The sequence below is a fragment of the Oryzias melastigma genome, linkage group LG1 (assembly GCF_002922805.2).
Source record: "Oryzias melastigma strain HK-1 linkage group LG1, ASM292280v2, whole genome shotgun sequence".
Taxonomy (NCBI): Eukaryota; Metazoa; Chordata; class Actinopteri; order Beloniformes; family Adrianichthyidae; genus Oryzias; species Oryzias melastigma.
The window spans coordinates 3,458,936-3,479,466 of NC_050512.1; the positions used below are offsets into that span (position 1 = coordinate 3,458,936).

At 39.1% G+C, this 20,531-nt stretch overlaps 1 protein-coding gene across 3 annotated transcripts in view; it reads right to left on the reverse strand.

Annotated features, from left to right (window-relative positions):
- Positions 1-2,585: 2,585 nt before the first annotated feature.
- Positions 2,586-20,531, reverse strand: part of LOC112137349 (cytoplasmic phosphatidylinositol transfer protein 1) — an 86,267-nt gene continuing 68,321 nt past the window's right edge. Inside the window, exons 4-10 of one of the 3 annotated variants that reach the window (XM_024259618.2) lie at positions 19,591-19,598; positions 18,772-18,843; positions 11,705-11,800; positions 11,141-11,296; positions 10,465-10,528; positions 9,449-9,588; positions 2,586-7,057 (exon numbers count right to left, since the gene is read on the reverse strand). In XM_024259618.2, the coding sequence (XP_024115386.1) occupies positions 7,052-7,057; positions 9,449-9,588; positions 10,465-10,528; positions 11,141-11,296; positions 11,705-11,800; positions 18,772-18,843; positions 19,591-19,598 (542 nt within the window). In that variant the 3' untranslated portion in view covers positions 2,586-7,051. The remainder of the gene's footprint in view (positions 7,058-9,448; positions 9,589-10,464; positions 10,529-11,140; positions 11,297-11,704; positions 11,801-18,771; positions 18,844-19,590; positions 19,599-20,531) is intronic. The other 2 variants (XM_024259619.2, XM_024259617.2) reach the window with 2 other exon arrangements.

The window sequence follows — 20,531 nt, forward strand, 5'->3', positions numbered from 1 at the left end:
TTTCAAACGTTAACAGGATAATTCCAGTAGATTTTGAAGGAGAAAAGCGGCTCGCGAGCCGCTTTTCTCCTTCAAAATCTGCTGGAATTATCCTGTTAATTTTCTTAAGGCTAACTAAAAAGAACAAATCTATACAAAAACACAAAGCGAGATGAGACAACACATCTGAAAACATTTGTCACAAAATACAAAAATGTACTTTGAAAGTAAACATTAAATATATATATACTTTTTTTTGCAACTTAAAAAAAAAATTAAAACTGAACATTTTGTTTTTTAATTAAATATTTTTTTTATTTTAAAACTGTTACTTTACTGGTGGCACAAAGATCCCTTTGTATCAAACCACCTCTCACACCGTTTGTGTTTCCAAACAGACGTGGAGCCTCCAGTTTGTCAGGTAGCATCTCAGTAGTCTCGACAGCATCCCTCCTCTCCATCCCTCCAGGCTTCCTCTCTGTGGAGACTTGATGATCATGTCCCTGATCGGGTCATCGGGTCAGTCAGTAGAAAGGTTTGATTCTGTCAGGGGAATTAAGGCTCACCTGCAGCAAACCTATAGCGCCTCCTGGTGTTCACTTCAGGTGCAGCTGGCAAAAAATGCAACCAGCAGAGGGCACAATTTGATGGTCAGCCATGCTTTTTTTTGTTTTATTGTAAATTTTGTTCTTAAAAATTAAGTATTGCTGCTTAAACAATTAAGTAAAGATATTTTTACCTTTTTTTATTCTGAAAAAGTATATATGTTGATCTGGAGCAAAAACTTCTGTGCATTTTGTCTTAAATATCATTTTTTTGTACAGTTCTGTCTAAACTATTAAAAAACACAGAATCAGATAGATTATTTGTGGGAGTAGACCAACAGACAATGGATTTAAAATGCTTGTCATTATTTAATGTGTTAAAAACAAATATTTATAGAAGGTTTAAAAAAACTAGGAAACATAACTGTATCGGAATTCTATCTGATTCATACAGGCACAAAAATGCTGAATTTATTTATCCTTACAAAATAATTGCAGTATCAAAATGCCCACTGGATGGCGTGAGCGACTCAGGAAACCGAGTCAAGTCAGTTTCTTCTGCAGGTCAGTATGAGGAGACTTTCAAATGCATGAGTTTCACTCTTTCCTCTTTAGGAATTTTATATTATCTTGTCGTTTTACCTCTCAGTATTTAAAAAAATCCTGAATGTGCTTCAAAAAAAGGTGTTGGGTTCTTAGCACAAAGTGTCTGATTGAGGCAACACTTTTGGATCGGACAACTGTTTTACTGTGAATGAGCACATTTATATTTTAGGCACTCTCAATAAAATGTCTTAAAGGCTTTTATATCACCACTTATCTGAAAGTTATGTGACCAAAGTATAAACAGTTTTATTTTTATGTATATATATATAAATATTTTTATCTCCATCCCAATTTTTCCTCTTTTTAAGTAAATTAAGGGTTCAAATATTCATGTGTATAAATCTCTTTTATAACTACTTTTTATTGTAACTATTGCTGCTTTCAAAACTGCTTTTAAAAGAGCAAAATATTCATAAAGCTTTCATTTTTGAACTATTCAAAGAGTAAATCAATGATTTTCCCATCCCAAACAGCACATTCTACCCTTTACAAAATAAAAATACTTCATAGGAGTGTTTCTTAGATAGTAGTACACTGATCATTTAGAATTGAATGGTTCTCTTAAGAATAGTTTGTTGTTTCTCCCTGAAGAAACTTTACAAATACATTTTATTGTGTTTTTTATTGTTAGCTTTGGGCTACTAGCTTAGCAATCCGGGTAGCCATAAAAAACAAAAAAATCTGGGTAGCCATTCTAAGTCGTGTGACCAAGAAGGATATTGTCAACAGGATCTGGCAGTTTTTCAAAACTTCATTCAGGATCAGAAAATAAACTAAAGGGACATAATTAAGTTGGCAGATTTATTTATTTTTTTCGGTCTGTGGCCGCGGACCGGTGTGGGACCACTGATTTAGAGCAAAAAAAACAAAAACAAAAAACACACAGCTTAATAAATTTACGAGCTTAATAATGGAAAAAAAATATTTATAATCACAAACGAAATAGCCCACTAATATTATGATTCAAGAAGTTTATAAATCAGTATTTGGTGTTATAATCTTAGTCTGCAGGTATTTTTAAACACCATTTGGCATTTTCTCCAGTTTTCAAAAAAACTGTAAAAACTTTAACAGCTCAGCTTTAAGGGTTTAGGAGGATTGTGTTGGGTCAAATTTGAGGTTTTCAGCAAGATTCAAGTCAGAAAACATGGTAAACTCTTGGTGTGGTCCTTTTTGACGTGTGTTATGTAACATTGTCCTTATGCAGAAACATAAAAGGTCTCTGGAAGATCAGGTAGTTTTGATATAACCACCATATCATTTTGTGAGTCTATTTTTTCTTTTCTACAATACTTTTTCTTTTAGACTAGAATAGACTTGGGTGTTTGGGTATGAAATATATGAAATAGGAGTCACCCTCTCTTTGGACTGAAAAAACATAACATGTTTTTCTTTTTATATTCCAAGAGCAGAGTATTTTTATGCAATAATAGTAAAAGTAAAAAAAGACACCTCAACAATAGCTAATAAAGTTTAATTATCAGTTTCAGAAAAAGTCAAGCAATCGTTACAAGAAACAACCGAATGAACCTCAAAGGGTCATAAAAATAACAAGAACAATACTAGTTAAAGTGGAAGAACAAAGAGCAACTTCCAGCAGCTGACCGTGGATGGCACCTCTGGGGTGTGCTTCACTCACACACACTCTCACACACGTTCACACACCTGCGGATCCACTCAGACGGTGGGCCGTCTGAACCCCACCGGGAGGAAGAGGAGCCCAACTCTTGGTCCTTCTATGCAAAGAAACGCTAAATAAATGCTTGCCTTCAAATGTTACAGCACTCACAAAATCAAAGTACAGCAGGTTTACTACGCAAGAGAGAACAGAACTCCAAACAGCCCCCCCAACCCACCCACTAACATCGCATGTGGACATCACAGCAGCCGCATCACTAAAATGCAAAGCGCCAATTTCTTTAACAGTTTTCCCCAAAACAGTTCTTGGCCCGAACGACGATCAGAAGCAATACGGGAGCAGAAAGTGCACCACTATAATAAGAAGAAACTTAAGTGACTTCCATATGTTCAGATGACAAAAAGACACTGGAGATTTCTTTCAAGTCTAAAAAATAAAATAAAATAAAAAAGAAATGCCATCTTCATCACAAAAACGTTCTCAACCTCCGAGCACATTCATGTCATATAGCAATAGAACCTGGGACAGCATGGTTGTAAGAAAACACTGGAATAATCCTCATCAGCAGTATTTACAAGAAGCTTTTGTGTCACTCTTTTAAACAGAGCAGAGATAACCTCTCACATACACGTTGCATTATTTTAATATTCTGTGCTGGATCCAAATGTCCCGTTTCCCCGGCAGGAGAAGAGGTCTGTCCCAAACATGTGAGCGCTTTGAACCGAACAGGTTCGATCCATACAGGGAGGCTGGATACTGCTTTATGTTAACCTCAAAAGACAAAAGCAATGGTTACAGATATATAGCTACAGTTTAGTAACAAATGCAAGTGAGAAACTGTACAAATTCTTAACAAAACTGTATGGGAAGACCGCAGCCTCCTTCAGCCTGTATCTTCTGAGTCAATGATGTATTAGAGGATGTTGGTCCAACAACACAAGAACACATTCCTTCATTGTCATTAAGGTGTCACAGACCGGAAAGTGCTAAAGGCATTTGCACTGTTCGAATCGTAACTGCAGGAGGAAGGGAGAGAACGCGAGTTAGTCCGGACACAACAGAGCATAATGTTATGCTTGGATATGCTTGTGTCGCACGCGGCTGCATCAGAGCATGAGCTTCACTGCCAGGTTTCTGGATGAAAGACTCCCACCTCACAGAAGCCACCACATAAGACGACACATTCTCATCCCCAAGTCATCTCTTTTTGACGTTTGGTTAACACCCGGTTCACACCAGACGCGGAGCGCCACGGTCCTCCGCAGAAGACTCACGCCGTGCAGTCGATCGTTTTATCATCTGGTCTATTTTATGCGTGAGCCGCGAAGTTACATCAAGATACAGTACATGGGAAAATACGGTTTATTTTCAAAATGTACCCATTTTTTCAGCATAAAACACAATGATTAACAAATACGACCATGTTTTAACACACAACCACAACACACAGAAAAACAGACACACACACACACTTCTCCCTGTGACTCAACAACAGATAAATTAAAGAGGTGTAGGCTAACATACTACTTGCTTCTTCTTAACAGAAACATGGGGTAATATTTTTAGGTTATTATTAACTTACCCAGGATGGCAAAAACAAAAAAAGCTCTAGTAGAAGCCCCTGTCAACCATCGCGGAAAATGGTGTGAATTGCAGGAGAGCGCGGACACTGCACGTACTCCGCTCTGCGGAAACTTCTGGTTCCAGTGTGAACCTAGCGTTAGGCCCCTTCCGCGTCACTTTTTGTTGTTTTGAGTGTCTCCAACTTCTCATTTTTGCCGTCCTGGCTATTCGTAAAATCAAGGGTCTGCAACCCCTTGGGACGCAGTAACGGATGCACATTGGTCCTCAGTATGTGTCCAGTACCAGTACTCTCACCCAGTAACCGGTACCCGAATCTTTACCCGGTACTGGTTCAAATCTGGTACCGCGTCTGGTACCGGTTCAAGTCCGGTGCCCCATCTAATCCAGTGTCGGGTTAGGGTACCGGTGTGCTACGTGTCACGGTTCTGAACCGGTTCTGGTTTACGTCTCGGAGGTCAGGGACCCGTAATTTAATGGGAACAGCCGGTACGTCAAAAAACAACAACTTGGGGACGCCCAAAATGTCAAAAAGTGACGCAGAGGGGTCCTTAACCAAACGTCAATATGTGACGACTCGGGAGTTAGAATGTGTTTAATAAGCAGGAGCACATCTGAGGCTGAACAGCCTGTTACGCATAAGACTTTAAAACCCTTTTTACTCACAAAAATCAATTTAGATAAAAACTAAAATTGGGAACAAAACAGAAGAAAAAAAATTACCTTTACATCATCTCCCTTGTGGTCTAATAAACAGCTGCTTTGATGGCTTTTTATTTTCTTTAATAATGAATGACATCTGCATAGAATCTGACTTGCAAAAAGATGTTTAAAATTGTTTGATTTAACTCAAGGAAAATAAGTTTTTAGGTGGAATTTTGCCAATCTTAAGAAAGTAGAGTTTGAACTATGAGAGAATTAAATTCCTCTTCACCTCAGTCATGACACGAAGCTCATGCTCCACGAGACGCTCTTCCTCGGCCTTAGCCGGGGTGCAAAGGCATGATCAGATTGTAAGAAAACTGAGCAACTCTCCACCAAGCTGAGAGACATTAAGTTCAAATGCAGAATTTGGGATGTGAGGTGGACTTCTGGGAGCTGACACCAGAGTGGTGCAGCATGCAGAGGCACTGAGTTCAGAGGGTTCAGAGTCTGGCCATCTACCCTCTGCAGAGGCTCATGTTTTATGCTCAGACTTCCTACTACCAACCCTAAAGCAGATAAATACTTCTTACAATATGAGCTTTTGTTGTCAACACTTCATGCAGCATATAAACCTTTCTGGTTGAATACTATGAGGGAAACTAATAAGAACCGGGGGGATTTGAGAAAAAATCTCAACCACCATCATGGCTGTGGACCCATCACTAAAGGGGCCAAGTTCTTCTGTTCAGGGTGCACCTGATGAATTTTCTCTTCTCAAAGCATCATTGGCTTTTGATTTCCCATGAATCAGTCTGTGACTGACAACTCCCTAAAATGGCCTTGTTCCAGCTTGTTAGGTCAAAGCGGATGGAATTTACATCATAAGAAATGTCCAGCATTAGTTTCAGGCAACACTTGACCCGTCATGAGGAAGTACTTCCATAGTACGCAGATAGATTTAAAAAAAAAAAAGCAAAATATAAACGTCTGTCAGTAACTAATCTGTCCTGACCTAAGAACTTTAACTGGAGACAGGAAGGCCTGTTATGTGTAAACAACTGTGGGGATTTAGAAGTGAAGAAACGGGAATGGATTGTTGTATCTTTGGAGGTATAAAATTCAAGTGTTTGGCAACAAGCAGGGGGAGGAAGGAAGAGTAACAGCCCTGCCTTTGGAGTGTTAGCCAGGTAGAGTCTGGAGACCTGAGGTGTGTTCACGCCATGATTGTACTGGTCTTGCATCTTTTATGCGATGAAACAGATGATTGCGAAGATTCCTGGCTGTATTTCCGGTAAGTCTTATTCTAGCAAATGTTCTCTACTGTGCAACTTCAAGTCTGAGTCGATCAGCTGATTTTTGAACCAAATATAATATACATTTCATTTTATTTCTGTCAAGGCAACTCCCTTAAGTGATCATTAGATTGGAGTCAGTTTAACTAGCTAGAACAAAGATAGACACTGGTCTATTTGTTAAACAGACCACTAGATAAATGTGAGGATTTTGAATGAAAGTCTTGCTTGAACAGAAGTGACCTGTGGTTAAACTTGGATGGCTTCAGTGACAATGAAAACTGTGAAGACTATGGCGAATCATCGAATATGGCTAAAGAAGTTAAATGTCAGGGCACTGTTTGGAGGCTAGGCTTGTTTGATTGGACTCAAAAGACCTGGTAAAGCGGGAATAAAAAACAGGGGGTGGGGGCACGCTCCTCAGTCCTGCTGTTCGCTCTGTTCAGCATCGTCAGAGTTGGAAGGAGAAGTGGGCGACTGGAGGTGGTTGGAATCAGGTAGCAGGTTTGAGGAAGAGCCTTGCGAGGCGTGGTCCGGAAGGGTCAGGGTTTCTGGAGCGGACTTTTTGCGGGGTCGGTCTTTGGGGACAGACAGGGACTCTGGAGCGTCGGTGCACATGGGGGTTGAGGGGGCGCTGGCAGGCCCGGTGAGGGCACAGGAGGAGAGGGGCGTCTCGCTGATGGAGATCGATGGGGGGAACATCCCGATCTTCTGGTTGGTGGCCTCCTGAATGTTGCGCTCAAACTCTCTCACCTCATCCATCGTCATGTCTGGATTAGAGAGAAATAAAGTTATGATCAGAAAAAGACATAGAGGGAGTGCCAGGGTCTGTCTATGAGAGTATCTCTGATTCCAGGTGAATTTTTGCCAAAAGTTTTATGACAAAAATGTTAAATTCAGATCACTTCTTCAAACAAAATCCCATCAAGTATTTTCTTACAAAATAGTATAAACACTAGGATCTACACTCACTGGCCACTTTATTAAATGGTAAATGGCATATACTGATAAATGAAGTCACAGTCCTATTCACACACTGAACACTGATGCCAGCCTATAGCAACCACGAGCAAGAGGGGTTCAGTGTCTTGGCCAAGGACACTTCAACACATTGGGGGGTACCTAACCTGTGATATTCCGATCAGAGGTTGACCGCTGCACCCCTACACCATGGCCATAACACTCCTAGACACTCCTGGTTAACTGCTTGTTGACGCAAATTTCAAATCATCCAATCACATGGGAGCAACTAAATACATTTAGTCATGTAGACATGGTCAAGACGAGCATCAGAATGAGGAACTAAGGTGATTGAATGGACTTCGAACGTGGTTTAGTTGCTGGTGCCAGACGGGCTAGTCGGAGTATTTCAGAAACTGCTGATCTACTGGGATTTTCACCCACAACCATCTCTAGGGTTTACAGAGAATGGTCAGAAAAAGAGAAAATATCCAGTGAGTATCAGTTCTTTGGGCAGAAATGTCTTGTTGATGTCAAAGGTCAGAAGAGAACAGCCAGACTGGTTCCAGCTAATAGAAAACCAACAGCAACTCAAATAGCCACAGGTTACAACTGAGGTCTGCAGGAGAACATCTCTGAACGCACAACACGTCCAACCTTGAGGAAGATGGAGTAGGGGTGGGATTATATAAGTTTGCTTCTTCCAACTCCTTTTCAAGCAATCAAACCCTACTTGACTTTAGTTAATAATTACGATATCTAATTAATCAAATGTGATGTAAGTGAGTTTTGTTTTTGTTTGTTTTTCTATTTTCTAATAAATTCATGTCATTATTTCTGTAATGAGTTTGAAATATTTGTGTGTTTTGTCCTGTATTTTTCACAATCTATGCTTGAAATAAATCAATCAGATGGACTAAAGAAGCAGAAGAACACACCGGGTATCACTCCATTTTGCCAAGAACAGGAAACTGAGGCTACAATTCACACAAGCTCACCAGAATTGGACAATAGAAGATGGAAAAATCATTGTCTGGTCTGATGAGTCTCCATTTCTACTGTGACATTCAAATGGTAGGGTCAGAATTTGGCATTGACAACATGGAAGCATGGATCCATTCAGCCTTGTGTCAACGGTACAGGCTGGTGGTGGTGTTATGATGTGGGGGATATTTTCTTGGAACACTTTGGGCCTCTTAGTCCCAACTGAGCATGGTTACACCACAGTCTACTTAAGTATTGCTGTTGACCATGTCCATCCCTTATGGATACTCCCTGCAGGATAAGGTCCATGTCATAAAGTTGGAATCATCTCAGACTGGTTTCTTGAACACGACCACTGGACTCTAATGACCTCCACAGTCACCAGATGTCAACCCAATAAAACACCTTTGGGATGTGGAGATTGGAAAGATGGATGTTCAACCAATAAATCTGCAGCAACTGCATGATGGCATCATGTTAATATGAACCAAACTCTCTGAGGAATGTTTCCAGTACTTGTTGAATCTATGCCACCAAGGATTAAGGCAGTTCTGAAGATAAAAGTTACTAGCAAGGTGCATCTAATAAAGTGGCCGGTGAGTGCAAGTCCTTATTAGTATATTTCAACAACTTGAAGAAAACAAAATAAAGTCTGTGTTAGTTCAAAAAATTATATTCTTGTGTCTATGAATCAATTCTCTAAGCTCAATGACGTATAAACATAAAAGAACAAACTCAACTCTGAAGTTTTTTTCTGCATGATAATATGGGTTAAACAAATGTGGATCATTTTTTTCTTAATTCTCCAGGCAAATATTTACCAACATTTGTGTACAAATGTGTTAAATACTCAAATTAGTGACAACAAAAATGGTCAATAATTGGAATATTTTTCTTATTATTTTAAAAGATGGCATGCTTTCAAGTGTGAGCATAGTGAAATATTACCTTTAACCTTTTTTGGGAAATTAGCCACAACTTTCAAATAATACTTACTCAGGGTGAAAACATGTTGGATCCAAGGTCTGAAAATGGAGTTTAAAATCTAGCATTCTATGATTTATTTGTCTTTAATATCTACAAGGATGAGCAAAAAAATCCTTACTTAAAACAAGAGTTAGTTTGACCATTTTGAGACACGTGAGTAGGACCATGAGCACAGTTACAAGAAGCTGTAATGGGATGAAACATGGAGCAAAACAATGAAAGAGACATACACTTGCTTTGTCATGGATCTCTATGTCATCCAGAGTAGGTGGGTTTGTTGCCGAATGCTCTTGCTGCTCATGGCAAACTTTAATGTTGGTTTTCTCATGCATTTGTCTCTCGTAATCCCGCACGTCATCCAAAGTCATATCTGGAAGAAGGTGGGGGAGGGGAGCAGCGGGGGATGGACAGGCTGTAACTCATCCACAATGCACTCCAACAAGAGACAGTGAAGGAGACGAGTGCCACTAATGTTAGGCTTTGAGGCAGAACCGAGAGCTTGACGCGGGGCTGAGGAAAGTGTGCAGGACAAGGCAGGACAAATCCCAACCACACCAGGAAGAGAGGAGGATCAAGTGAGCTTCAAGATGAAGGAAGTGCCAGAGAAACACCCGATGTTTAATTGACCCAACAGGCAACACAAAATAAACCATGTTTTTAATAAAAAGATGAGGGAAGAAAATCATTCCACAAAGAAATAGTTTTATGAGAATTGAATTTTCAGAGAGAAAGGAGTATTAAGGTTAGTTTGGTACCAACGATAATGGGCTTATTATGTGTGAGCCTTGCAGTTATGCAAAAAGCTGAACAGCTGAGTGAGTAAATGGGTTGCAGACACTCGAGGGGCACACAGGGCGGCCTCATGTGCAGACAGGAGGAGACAGACAGGCAGCATTTATGCTTCAGTAAACGCACACATTTCCTCATCCAAGGCCAATTTTGGATTTCATAACCAAACTCCCAGAATCATAAAGCAGTGGAGTAAAAGACAGCCTCGAACTTTAGACTGAAGCAACTGCTGACACTCCCGACAGAGTCTGTCAGTGGTGGGTGAGTGGGAAGTGGAGGGTCCATGCTCAGGAGAGAGGTGGAGCAGTAGGACTACAAGGACTCACACAATCAACACAGACGACGGCTTAGAGAAAGAACACTGAGCGACAGGCCTGCAATGTAAATGCTCGATACATGGAGAGGACTCCTGGACAACAGATATGGAAACATCTCAGAAATATTCTTGCAGGCCTACCTATCCACTCATCAACCCAGGCAAACGCCTGTCTGTGTCCCAGCAGCAGCACATCCCGGACCACCTGCAACACAGACGCACACTCTTCAACAGGAACTTCACTGTGACACTTTAATAAATCAGACGAGTACTTAGGAGGAGCAGCACAAACTAATGTCAGATGTTGTTGGAACAACACGACTCTTCCTCTGAAAAAAACTGTTTATAAGCAGCTGCGTTAAAATGATTCCCATCTGCTTGAGTGATAGACGGTCTGGAAGGTATTTACCACAAACTGATTTAATGTATTCTGGTGTTTCTGAGCCACTTTTGCATACGTGGGAAGGGGTACTGTATATTTGAACTGGGACCCATGTGGTAAGAAACTAAAACAAAACTTGAATGTAATCCGAATAGGGGGTGTACATTAATCATGATTAATTAACTGCAGAAAAAAATGTGTGTTTTATATATATGTATATATATATATATATATATAAATACATGCATTATTGTGTTGATCTCATTTAATTTATAACTATTGTAGTGTTTTCAAATATAAAAACAAGGGCAAGACTGTTTACTTGAACAAACAATTTATTTGAACTTGGCTAAAAACCCATTTTGTCATCTCTGCAAAGACTAAGACTATGTCCCAATTCCTTCACTACTCATTACATAGCGGTTGACCTCTCACCTTGTGCACAAACTGCTCCACTCGTGTCTGCAGGCCCCACACCTCAAACTTGACGGTGACCAGTTTATAAGAGCACATGATGGGTTCCTGCGTGTCCCTCCAGCCTTCCTGCAGCATTCCCCGCGACGTCTTCTCTGACCTGAAATACCTCAGGTCCTGCATCGTTGGTGGGAGAGAACATCCACAGGAATGGTCCGAGGTGTTAGGACTTTACATTAAACGACTGAACTTACAATTACTATGTTTCAGTTTAATAAACTAAAATTCATCTTTAATACAGTAATAGTGACTTGAATTGAATGAAAGAGGGTTTAATTAGCAAAATTATGATGGTCATTAAAACACCTAAAAGGTTTCAATAAAGAACTAAGTATTGTGAAAATATCATTGGAAAAAAATGTAGAATCTTAGGTTTTCCTATCGGTTGAGTCATGTAAATCTAAAATAAACTGTATAACTGAACTAACATTTTTTAGTATTATGCAATTTGAGATGTACCATTGACATTAGTATCAGACACAAGATTTCATTCTCAGACGGTGACTTTCTTCACACATAAATCACCTCTGACTCTTTGTAGTAGCGCTCAGGGATCTCATCGTAGACGATGTCAACGAAGCACACCTCTCTCTCCTGATCCTTCAGCTCCGTGTCAAAGATCTGAAAGAGGCAAAGACGCTCTGGTTATCCAGAGCTCTGTCAGAATGTCAGTGAGGTCACAGGTTTATTCCAGCCCCTTCGCTGATGCTGTTCACCATCCACACAAAGCAGCGGCGCGACACCTGCATCACCACCAGGGGGCGCTCTGTTCATTTAAATGTTAGGTGACACAGCACTGACTGCAGTCATATGTTCAGCCAGCTGTCCACACTCATTGCTGGCATTTTTCATCATCATTAGCTGCTGATCACACACAACTTTTCAGCTTGATTTCCTTCTTGACCGTAAAGGAACCCTTTCTCGTGTATGCTTGTGGGACTGTTTGCCTTCCGTTTTTCTTCCAGAGAGCCTCAGGGCCACAGACAGCGTAGAGGGTTTTAAGAAGATCCACCTTTTTAACATGCTTTTAGATCATCTTATCTGTTACAGTTGCAAGATAAAGTATGTGAATCCTTTGGATTTCTGCATGAATTTGTCATAAAATATGTTCTGATCTTCACTCCCATCATGATAAACACACAGTCGAATTTCCTGAACTAATCCAACTTCACCTTGGTTGAAGTATTACTGTCAAAGAAGGGTCAACCTGTTGTTAAATCTAAGGGTTCACATATTTTTCCCACCCTTGAATTTTAATGATTACACAATAAAACCTCAAAAAACTTCAATGTTGTTGTGTTGTATTGGTTTAAACAAACTGTGTTTATCCAGTCATGTGACTTAGATGAAGATCAGAACTTATTTTACGACAAAGTCATGCAGAAAGCCAAGTAAACCCTAAGAGTTCACATACTTTATGATGCAACCGTATATGTAATAAAACAGTTTTTATCCCTTTTAATGCCTGGATTTATTTGCAGCTATGAAAAAAATATATTCACTTATTGTTTTTGGTTTAAAATAAATCCAACATGTAAGTAATTTTATGGCTGATTTGGTTTGTCACATATTTGAGACGATGAGCGCTTAATGTATTGATTTTAATTTACTTTTGCCTTAATATATTAAAACACATTTTCATTTTATTATTTTGCCTTTGTTGTATTTTGTTGTTTGTTTTTCTGTGTAGAGCGCCTCGAGCTGCACACAGGAAAGGACTTTTAATAAGTAAAATTGATTGATTGATTGATTCAAACAGTAGAAAAACAATTGTTTTAGTTAAATTCAGCAAAATTCTGCTCCCATATGACCAACAACAGGATCTGGGAGTCGCAGAGAACGTAGATATTTTAAAGAAAAGGCTAAAGACTCGTCTTTTTAACCTGGTTTTTAGCTAATTTTATTATACATTTTTATTTCTTTAATTTAGGATTTACACTGATTATTATTAACTAATTTTAACACTTATTTTAAAATTTTGTTGTTTATTTTATTGTATTATTTTGCTTTTGCTTTTATAAATGTCTTTACTTTTTATGAGCCACTGCATTCTTAAATTATTGTGCTAGTTTTATGTTAATCATTTTTGGCATACAAGCACTTTGGATTGTATGAAAAGTGCTACATAAACAATGATTGATTTGATCAATTCATTTTTCAATTTGTTTTTGTCTAGAATTTGGCTTTTTTCACTTTGTCACTGCTTCAAGGGACAGAAGCAAGTTTTCCAAAACCTTATAATAGGATTTTAAGGTAAAAAATAGCTAGAAAATTAATCACCCGAGGAGAAAAAAAAAGAGCGGTGAAGAGTGATGCTGTAGCAAATACAGTAACCATTTGTTCTGTTTCAACATGTAAATGTGGAGCAGCAGCCACAGGCACAGGTCACGTAGCCCCATCCAGAAGTCCATTTGACCAGGATAAATCAAAGCGGTTACATAACAAATGGGATTTCAGAGAACAGCCTCTCGCTTGAACAAGAAGACATTCAAATCCATAAAGACGTGGCTAATGCAGCTGCATCAAATGCTGTTCATCTGTAAATCAGTAAGAGATTTGTGTTTAGACTACAGGTACAGTATTTACATTTTGAAGATGAAATGTAAGCTCTTAAGAGGTCAAAAGAGCTTAACTCCACATGGTAGCAAAAAGGAAAACAAATCAATCTGAGACAGCTGCAACAACACAGAGGCCAGAGCCAGAATTCAGTGCAGATGGAGAGAAAACAAACAGACTGCTGAGCTTAGTAAGATAAAACCTCTGGACATCCACAGACGAGAACCGTAGTGTTGTGGGATCCTTTGAAGGAGCAGAATGTCCGTCAAGAATAAAACAGTACATTGAAAGGGCAGAATACGGATTAAAAGCACAAACAGGATGAAAAAAAGAGGCTAAAATCTGTTAAAAAAAGAACAATCCTGCAAAATGTTGTCTAATTATAATGTTTTGAAGTAAAATAAAGCACAAGCATGAGCAGCTTCCAGTGCTGGTGACGTAACAAAGACATCCAGACGCATGCTGAGCTCAGACAGATTTACTGCCTGCTCACGATAAACCGACGAGGAGCAGAGTTATTCTTAAAAAACATAATACTATTGCTCAAGCCCAATCCTTCCTCAATTAAAAACAACCAAACATCAAAGTCAGTGAACATGTAAGGCAGGAGTGGGCAAACTTAAGTGTGCAGACGGGACGGACGTTTGAATATTAACGGCTGACATGTCATCTTGTCTCATGTCAACCACAGGGTCAAACCCAGGTTTAGAGGGACAGTTTCTACATGGTTTCCTGCTCCACCTCTGAAAACACACCTGATCCAGATGATCAGCAGCAGGTAGAGCTGTTTTTTTACAAAAACCTGCAGGATGTCGGCCCTCGAGGACTGGAGTCCGACAGAGTCCTCGAACCTTCAGTCTGTCTCCACGCTTTATGAGTAAACTATAAACTACTTGGTCACATCAGTGAGGAGCCACTAAAAAAATTCAATAAATGGGTCTTTTCTGTTTACTGGCATCCCAACTATGCAGCAGATTTCGGTTGAAGAGGCTCCTTGTGGTCAATCCTGAACAGTTGTGTTCTGTTCCAAACTGGAAACTGGTTTTTATTCAGACTCTTTTCCATTTCTGAAGAGTTTCTGTCTGGTGCAGAGGCCTGCAAAGTCTGAACGTGGTCAGTGGAGAGGGTCAAGGACTTTTACAAGAACTGCAAATGAATAAACAGCTAATTAAACATGTAAGAAATTTAGAAATTTACAAATAGGAAGAAACAGAACCACCTGTGTCGGCCTTAATTACACTGAATTAATCACTAAAATTACATTTTACAACCACAAATGTCACAAGACCCTATACAAATACACTAAAAACATCCAACCAAGTTCTTTAAGACATAAAAAAAGATATTCACTTGTGTTTTTGCTTTAAGTTAAATTCTACATTTAGTTAATTTTATAGCTAATTTGGTTTGTCGGATATTTGAGACAACAGGTATTAAGGGGTTAAAATTACAATTGTTATAATCCAGTTGAGTCCAAATCATTTCAGTAATCCCGGATTGTCTTTATGGTATAATAATGGTCTATAATTGTATAAATTGACTTGTTTTTAGCCTGTCAACATCATGCAAACATTTTCAAACAGGAGCAAACAGAAGAAAAAGCATAAATGAAAAGCTTTCTTAACAAAAAAAAATAATAAATCTGCCTCATCAGAAAGATTTTAATTATTTTTGCAAGTCCTGCACGATATAAAAAAATTTAAATAAATTCAAAAGAACTTAAATTACACTCCACGTCTACATATAGGGGCGAGTATCAAACATAAAAAGGTCCATCTGGTTGGTCAAATGTGAAAAAAAACGTTTAAGTTGTTAAATATGTCAAGCTACCATAAGATTGTTTTGTGTGAACATTTATGGTAAACATTTATTGCATTTAAGCCGTCTTTCTCCATACGTGTATTGCACATGCTGATATTGCTATGACGATAAATTTGCAATATATTGTGCACGCCTGATTTTCACCAATGTTTTTCACATCCTAACCAGCTGGAACCAATGGGAGTGGACTCATAAACCTATTGACGACTCACGGCCAAGCACCTCGTATCTACACTCTGACTAATCCTCTTCAACTGGAGAGTCCTGTGTGCTCTCTAACAACTTCAATTACATGAGCCATCCATGAGTGGAGCGGTCTGTAGTGATCTCTCAGAACTCCTGACGGCTGTTCAATTCCTCCTTTTAGCCATAGATGGACTACATCCACATGGCACTCTTGATGACTGATTATTAACACAGCTAAAATACTATTCATACAGCTCTGCTGTAGTAGACATCCTCTATTTCTAAACTGTGTTTAAAGACGACAGCCTTCTTCATCATGAGGTCTGGGAGTCAATGAGTCAGTTTTGGGGACCTTGCAAACCCTCCCATCAGTAAACATCGCGCTACTGCCTTCCTTCCACCCGCCTATCACTAGACTGCCACGGCACAAACTCCAAATTTGCTCGGGCGGTCACTGCCCGATGTGAAAAAATTCGTCCATCAAATGTTAACTTTTTTTCGCGGTCGCTGCGTGCCATATAAAAATGTGACTACTGCCTCCGATTACCAATGCCATCCCGCGGCCACCTGCCAAATTTTGCTGAAAAACTGGCATTTAGGTCGCCACGAAGTGGCATTTTGGGATATGTGACCGTAGTCTAAAAGAACACTAGAAACCCCAGCAAGTATGGAATTCCCCCTCTTTAACCTTCATTCATCTTCTTAACCGTTTATTTATTAATTATTAATTTTATTTCATTTAGTAACAATACATATAATCAAAATAGTACTATATAAGCATAAAACAGTTAATAAATGAAAAGGAGCAGAAAGAAGAAAACATATATCATCTGCCCCTATTACTAAATCAACCAAATGAAATCAAAATGCATCAAACAAGAAAAATCAGGACGATTTTTTACATAGGTATATTTAACAAAAACACATACACATTTAGATAAACAGTTGTCTAAACAACAACAGTTTTATGAAAAAAAATTTCTACAACTTATCTCTAATATTTGCTTAAGATCTCCCACTTGATAACACTGTTAAAGGCACAAATTGTTTTTATATCTTTAATTTCTTTATCCAGAAATAATATGCATTTTAATAATTTGGATGTGCTGGTAATTTCATTGTGTAAAGGATAAATAATTTTGGACCCAAGACTGAACCTTGAGGTACCCCATACTTTTTGTTGCGTCCTACCGGAGCCTAACAGGGCTAATAATGGGGGAAGGCAGGAAACACCCTGGACGGGTCACCAGTCTGTCGCAGGGCTCCACTGAAAAGCTAAAAAATTGAACAAAAACAAAAAAGCTTTAAAAACCATGTAAGTATCTCAAAAGTTAAGTTCTCTTCTGGGTATCTTTATTTTTTTATTTTTTTACTTAGTTTAGGTTTCGATAAATGCCCATTTTTATTTCTCACACTGTAATCATCTTTCAAAAACAGTTTTTACCTTCATCAAATGGAAAAAAAAATCATTTTTTCTTGTGAGCACTTCAAACCAGCATGTTCTTTTCCCTGACATCCAAACACCAGTCATTGACTAACGTGGGATTCAGAGGGTCATTCTTATGTCTGACATGATCCCAAACAATGTCTTCTCTTCCTTTTTCATTCACTCATCCTGAATACATCATTTAAACTTATCATCTTCCATATCTTCTCTAAACAACGACTAAAGTTGTCATTTGTTGCTGTGTAGTCTCACCCTTTTCCTTTCTTCTGTAGAGGGTTTTATATTTATATAGCAAATTGGTTTGGCTGTTCTTTCATGACACTTTTTTGACCTCTTTGATGGAATTTCCTGCTTTGTTTGAACAAAGAAGGAAGTTTGTTTATGTGAGATATTTACACTGTTGTATTTTGAAAGGGAGTAGTCTCTTCGGGGTCTTATTTCCTGTCACACACCTGGCTGTGAAGCTTGTTGTCAGCTACTCTAATTTACCTTCTGCTTCAATAAAGTCTCACTCCAATCATCTTTTGATCTATTGGTCCTTTAATTATGATTTTGCTGTTTAAGCCAAATGATTTTGTGGGACATAGGACACAGGAGTTCATTAGAAATTTGAATCTGAGTTGTGGACATCCATTGACATAGAGTGAGCCTTCCTTCCTTTTCCATCATCCTTTTTTTTGTTTGTTTTTTGTTTTTTTACATGCTCTCCCACTAGCTTACAGCCCCTTGCAACCCCAAGCTAACATTAGCGCTGCAGCAAAAAATTGTATTTTTGGAACATATTTATATTTGACCAGAAGAAAAAGTGATTGAATTACATGTCAGGCATGCAGCAAAAATGTGCGTTATCGTATAGCCTTCTCACATTTTAATTGTGTCCGAGGATTAATTTTTTTTTAGTTGGCTACACATATTTAAAATTAAAATGAAAGGTAAACGTATTTTAGCTGTCAGAAATATGTTGTCCAAATTGGATCCCTGAGCCACACTCAGGAAGCACTTGGTAGTTTAACCCTACACCATAACCACAATCCTAAACACAACCGCTCCTCTGGGTCTGTTCCTCCAAGAAAACACTTCAGCACTATCATTTTTGATGTAGCAGCGGTGAATATTTACACTAGAGCTATCACAATCAGACAGGGGGGGTATCGGGGGCGGGGTTACTCAGCTCAGCATCAAAAGCCACGCCCCCTCAGAGGAGATTTCGGAAAAAGAGGCTTCAGATCAACATGAAAAATGGCTTTTTAAGACATTTAGGTTGAGGGATTTGTGTTAAAAACGTCATAATAATCATTTAAAACACTATTGGGAATGATTTTTTTTAAATAAAAAAGGGTTATAGGGGGATTTTTCCTTTATAGTCAGATTTCTTTTGCTATTCCAAACCGTGTGAGCAGGATAAACATCCTCCAGGAGCAGTGATTCTATATTTTGCCAGAGGCAGACATGAAAGGTTTGAGTGGGAGTCGATCCACCAGTTCCCTGCCAGCTATTAGCAGCAGTGAAAAAAGCAACACAGATGAAGAAACAAGTTTCAGAAATTTGATAGAAACTTCTAATTCTAAAAGAGAGTACTCACATTATCATTGCATCCTTTGTTGTCCTCATATTTCGTCTCTATGTGGATGGAGAACTTGGGCAGGAATGAGCACTGTTTACAAAAAAAGAGGTAAAAGTGTTGGGAAGAGAAACAGATTAGTAACACATTTTATTGGAGGACACATTTTTGCAGAGAGCTGTTTGAAAATAGATTATCCAAACTAGGCAGGAGTGACCTCCATTTTCTTTACGTTGAGATTTTAATCAAGACTCAGGCTGTTAAAGGTCGTTCCGTCTTTTTTCCAGCAAAAATAGTTCTGCATGGGAGGATTTTTCAAACCCTGACTCATACACCAACACAAAACTGGGCTCCACATGAACATTCTGTCGCTCTCACATCACCAGCCTCTTCCTCCCCTCTCCTCTTCCCCCTGCAGACTAAAGCAGCGTGATTCACGCCGCCACCGTTCGTCTCTGCACTACAGCAGCCCTGTGGCCGACTCTGATGAAGTGTTTGAAATGTGTCAGCTTTTTGGGGGGTTTTCAGGGTCTGGTCAGCCTGCAGGGACCTGGCTGGTGGACAGTAGGGGTGCTTTGTGTCTTATTAAGCAGGAAAAAGAAGCTAAGATTCAACTTTCAAATATTTCTTTATGAAGGAAGAGTTATGTTTAATGCAGCGGCAGTAGAGTGCAGCACTCTCTGCTAAATCAATATGTCGTGAGTTCTGTGTCATTTCAATTTATTAAAAGCTTTTCAAGTAAAAAGGGAGTTGAGTGAAAGGAAGCAAAGCACCACAGACTCTGCAGGGTGAGCATAAAAACTTTCATGTCTGTGCATGAACTGCATTGAATATACTTACAGTGTATTCTTCAGGGTCCAGAGTGATGAGGCAGTGTTGGAGGAGAGAAACAACAGAGATTCAATGGCACAGCACTGCAAACGCTTTCATAAAGTACAAAAAGTGCAAACCACTTTTCCTATAGCTGGAGTTCTTCCTTCCACAGTCATTTACACTCATCAGGAAGCCATTCCCTTCATCTTGTAGCGTCTCTTTTCAGTGATCAGTATCATTAGAGCAGAACAGAAACGTTTTCTGAGCCCTGCAGCTCAGGCGGCTGCAGCTGTGGTAACTGCTGCTTCGCATGGCAAAGCTGAACTAGAAGACTATGATGTTGTTTGAAGGATGTCTAAATTTAATCTGCATATTTTTCCTGTGTCCTTAATACTTGTGTTACAGAATCTTCGGGTCTGAACTCTTGTCTCATATATTTTTTGCTGTAATAATGAATACAAATCAATATTCTAACCCCATCTCTTCATGTGCATGTTAGGACCCTTCACCTGCAATTAACATTTTACTTAGAATGCAATTAAAATGCTCTCTCTTCCTGCAGCTCTAAATCCTTCTCATGATCCAGGATGAGCCTCTAAAGTCCCACTCCAATCATCTTTTGATCTTTCTTTAATTATGATAATGTCTTTTTAGCCTAAATCAAAAAACTTGTGTAGTTTTGTAGGACAAAGAGGCGGCAGAGGTTCATCAGAAATTCACCTCTGAGTTTCCGCACAGTAGACCTCCCTCCTTTCAGCTCATCCCTTTGGTTACACTCTCTCCTGCTAGCTTACAGCCCCTCACACCCCAACCTAACATTGCCGGTGCAACAAAAATGGTAGAATTTTGTACAATTTTGAGACAGATTCCAGCTCAGACAAGGAAAACAAAGAGATTCATGGATCTATTCATCAGAATGGAGCAAAGCAGGGAGCTTGTGGTCCACTGACTAAGGTTTGTTTGTTATA